Source organism: Sinocyclocheilus anshuiensis, unplaced genomic scaffold (assembly GCF_001515605.1).
Source record: "Sinocyclocheilus anshuiensis isolate Anshui unplaced genomic scaffold, SAMN03320099.WGS_v1.1 scaffold1016, whole genome shotgun sequence".
Lineage (NCBI taxonomy): Eukaryota > Metazoa > Chordata > Actinopteri > Cypriniformes > Cyprinidae > Sinocyclocheilus > Sinocyclocheilus anshuiensis.
The window spans coordinates 239,638-244,361 of NW_015552618.1; the positions used below are offsets into that span (position 1 = coordinate 239,638).

General features: G+C 34.2%; 1 protein-coding gene across 2 annotated transcripts in view; it reads right to left on the reverse strand.

The window, feature by feature from the left end:
- The window catches only part of LOC107666215 (TBC1 domain family member 22B), a 154,923-nt gene that overhangs the window by 103,970 nt on the left and 46,229 nt on the right, over positions 1-4,724 (reverse strand). For both annotated transcript variants that reach the window (XM_016457430.1, XM_016457429.1), the window contains exon 6: positions 433-561. In XM_016457430.1, coding sequence (XP_016312916.1) covers positions 433-561 — 129 coding nt within the window. The remainder of the gene's footprint in view (positions 1-432; positions 562-4,724) is intronic.

The window sequence follows — 4,724 nt, forward strand, 5'->3', positions numbered from 1 at the left end:
GCTGTCTGTTGTCGGTGTTTCTTTGTCTGAATATGGCGCTTATCACATGCTGTGTGGTATCGGCGTTTGGTATCAGGACATTTTAACACGTACGAGTACAGGAGCTCAGTATCGGGCCCGATACCGTTACCAGTATCGGTGCATCCCTAATAATAATAATAATAATAATAATAATAATAATAAAATGTTTCTTGAACAGCATCTCAGTTTATCCAGAATCGTGCAGCTCTAGGTGCAACATTTACTGTGCTTAAAACTAAGTACTTTTCCTGCGAAGTTCATTTTATTTTAGATAGCATCTCATCTAACACATCTTACAGTTCTAACATAAAAAATATTATAATTTGGACTAATAATGCTTATATAAGGAGTAACAGAACACCAGTTTGTATCTGAATCATAGGAAGAGTATCTAGAATTAAATGTAGTTACCTGTCTGTATGTGTCCTGATGGTGTTCATCATTACGGGAGTCGTAGTACTGCTCAATAAAGCCAAAATATTCCTGCCGCTTTCTCTGCAATGTGCTTTCTCTCCGCTCTGCATTGGCTGGCAGGTACCCCTGTAAAGAGACAAGCAAATACAAAAGCTAATGTTTACACCAGGCCAGACAAGATACCTCTAAATCAATCTGATATAGATCTGCACTCGCCAACAAAATGTTTGTTTGCCTGCATCCAGCACAATAGCTGTTAACTTGAAGTCAGCTGAAATCAGAATTCTGAAAAGTTTTAAGGTTTCACAGAGTTTGGGGCCAAAAGTTTGATATCAGTCACATTTAAAGTTACATTTCCTCTTATTACTTGCCACAGCAAGAGAATGAGAATGCAGCAGATGTTCAGGCCCAGAAAAGAAAGTCTCTTGATAAAGTAATTGATTGCATGAAAATCTACAAGCACAGAAATCCATTTATCACACAAGACGCTCCCCCATGTGGCTATTTTTTACTTCCACACTCAGACGAGTTTTGTGACAAGATGTATGTGTGCCAAGGAGAGCTCTTCTTTACGCTCCATTAACATATGTACATGTAATTAAGTCTAACACATTATAAATAATGTTCAGATTATTAAAAGAAAAAGCACACCACAGAGTTAGAAATGGCAATTAATAAACCTGATGTTGTACATGGGAGTTTTTCTTCAATTATAGAGTTTTGACCCTGTGTGTGTATGTGTGTATGTATATATATATATATATATATATATATATATATATATATATATATAAATCATTTTCCACTTTTTAAACCAACAACTTATTTCAATCATATCTCAATTTGCATTTAGTTTAATAAAATTGGTAACACTTTATTTTAAGGAAAAATTCTCACTATTAAATAGCTGTTAATTAGCATGCATATTCCAAGCATATTGGCTGTTTATTAGTACTTATTAGTATTGTTTATTAGTATTATTAAGCACATATTAATGCCTTATTCTGCATGCCCATATTTTAGATCCCCTAATCCTACTCCATACTTAATCTTAACTACCTTACTAACTATTAATAAGCAGCAAATTAGTTTATTGAGTTTATTGAGGGGAAAATCTTCATCAACAGTGAATATGTGTTCCCTATTCTAAAGTGTTACCATACAACTATATAGAAATTACATTTTTAACTTTTTTTTTTCTTGCATAATTTGACAAAGCAAATAAATAAATACATAAAAATCTAAGGAAATTATTTTCACAAGGGATATTTTCCTTGGATTTTCTTTGTTGCCTTCACACATGTTCTGTATCGTGTTTAATCTCATGAGAAAATTTACCTGACAGTGTTCGTGTTTACTTGATAAGGACTTAAAATTAACATATTGGAAGTTGCATTAATTTTTAGATCTGATCATTTCCCTAATATATTAGTTTTTCCATTAGCAAAGGGATCCAGAAAACGTTATAAAGACATAAAAGACATAAAAAGGGCAATAGAAGTGATGTAACGGCAATCTTGAGAGGTCACTAGGCATTAGATCAGAATAACTGAGCCGTATAACAGCAGAAATATCAAGCTGCTTCACAGGATCAGAACAAACCAACCAGTTCCCTTACTGTCTAATAATAATGGCCACATACATGAGGAGAATGGGCATCTACCTGTCTTTTTCAAACTGAGAATATTGTTACTATATTAGGTTCTATATTACACAAAATATCTTTTACTGAGCATTGTTTTCATTTGTCCTTTCTACTGAGCATAACGTTTTAATGCCAGAAGGTATGTTTATTTATAACTTTTGCAAACTGGAATTTTATTGTGATATATTTCTATTCAGGTTTTTTTTTTTTTTTGCATAAAAAGTTAAAAAGAACAGATTTTGAATAGATTTTTTTTGTAAGAATATACACTAAAGGTGTTTTCTTTTTTTTTCCCTTCCTTTTTTGAAAGAAATTAATACTTTTATTCAGCAAGGATGTGTTAAATTTATAAAAAAGTGATAGTAAAGACTTATATTAGACTTATATTAGAAAATATGTTCGTTCGTTCGTTCGTTCATTCATTCATTTTTATTCATCAAAGACTCCTGAAAAACTATCACGTTACAAAAAAAAAAAAATAAAATAAAATGCTTTCTGAAGGATCATGTGGCATGAAGACTGGAGTAATGGATGATAAAAATTCAGCATTATTCTGCATTATTTTAAAATACAACAACATTTTTTTTTTTTTTGATCAAATAAATGCAACCTTGAGCATAACAGACTTTATATAAAAAAAAAATTTAAAAAAAACTTACTGATCCCAAACTTTTTAACAGCAGTGTATAAATACTGAGCAACTATATTGAACAATGTGCTCCATTTTAAAATTGGGTTGGGTCAGGTCGGTGACAAGGTCTTGTTTACTGTCTGGCTTCCACCGTCAATATAATGTCTCTGCAGACCTCTACCAGAACTGGTGACTTCCAGATTTAACAAAGATCATTTTAACACAGATAATCTACAAAAAGAACTGCTCTCATTAATAACATCCACAAAAGATGACACCACTGATCTGGCACTCATGTATTAACACCGCATCAGGTGAAATAAACATGAAATGAAGTTGTTGTTCTCATTTTGTCGCCAGAGAAAAAGAGAGAGAACGGGGCATTGTTCACAGCAGGTGCAGAGGTCCAGGAACAACAGGCCGGTAATAAATGTTTCCCAGCAGCTGGGTTTGGATGAACACACGCGTAAGGTCTGTGTCCAGGCGCTGGCTCTGCATCAACCCGCTCCCACCTGCTCACGACGGGACGCCATTACTCAAACACCTCGTATTAGTGCGACTGAAACCACCATTTAATCATCTGCACAGCTTTATCCTTTTATTTATTAAAGCCCACCGTGTGCTATTTCACCGAGTGTGGGTGGGTGAGAAAGAGATTGGTCTTACACCCAAAAAAAACAAGTTACCACGGAGAATATGAGACACTGGGGTAAGTCTTTTTTTTATCTTACACCTACAAAATGTTATTTTGGAACCCTCATAACTGCACTTTTAAACTAGTACAAGCCAATTTTTCAGCAGTTATTGCTGTCACACCCACAAATAAGCAAGGCAATAAGAAAGGCAGCAGGGGATTGTGGGTATAATTTCTACACATCTGGGCAGCTGCACAGAAATAGACCAAAGAGAAGACACCAGCTCTTTTTGTCTGGGCAATGGTGCCATTACCTCAAGTAATAAAATGCGCTGTTACAGGGCAAACATTTCTATAGTGTTGGCATCATGTCTAGAGATCCGATAGATGTGACGTTCTCTTCAACAGGTTTCACTGGCTTTCAGTCATGCCTGAAGAGGCAGTCGTCACAGGAAATGAAACAGGAAGCCAAGAAAACTCCAAAGTAGCATTGATTTCCCCTGACAACACAAATCACTCAGTGAAACTGCTAGTTGCACTGACAACTAATAGATGTCACATTGATATGGCACTTACAGATGATTGCTAGGCTTTTCTAGGTAGTTGCTAAGCAATTACTAGGGTGTTCTGGGTGGTTGCTAGTGTGTTCTAGCTAGTTCCTTGCCAACTCCTAGGATGCTCTGGATGTTTGCTAGATGATTACTAGTGATTGATGATTGACTAGTGATGATAGTGACTTAGGGATAATTAGCTGTTGTTGTTCTGTAAGGTGGTTTCTAGGTTGTTATCAGTGTGTTCTAGATGGTTTCTAGGTGGTTGTCAGGCAATTGCTATGGGGATCAAAATAGTTTCTAGGTGGTTACTAGGGCAATGTTAGGTTTGTCACAATATCAGATTTTCACTACACGATTATTGTATTCAAAAGAATTCACATAATTTATTGGATATATAGCAATATCGTTAGAAATCATGAAAACACAAATAATGCTATTATCAGTCAAAATCATATTGTTGTATCTTTTTTTTTTTTTTTACAGAGTAGTAGTTAATAGTCTCTTATTGGCTTGTTTAGACAAACCCTTCAAGAAAAAAAAACGATAAAAGAACACATTCTTCAGACACTTCATATTTAATGCTATTTGATGATTTGTCAATTGCATTTAATATATTACACTTCAAATAAAATATTTGCAGTGGGTTTGTAACAGTGTTAATTTTGACAGCAAATTTTGATTTAGTTTTAGTCATAGTCTTTTGACTAAAATGCCATTTAGTTTTAGTCATATTATAGTCATCTGAATTTCTTTTAGTTTTAGTCTAGTTTTAGTCGACTAAATATCATAAGATTTTAGTCGACTAAATCTACAGTAAATTTAGTC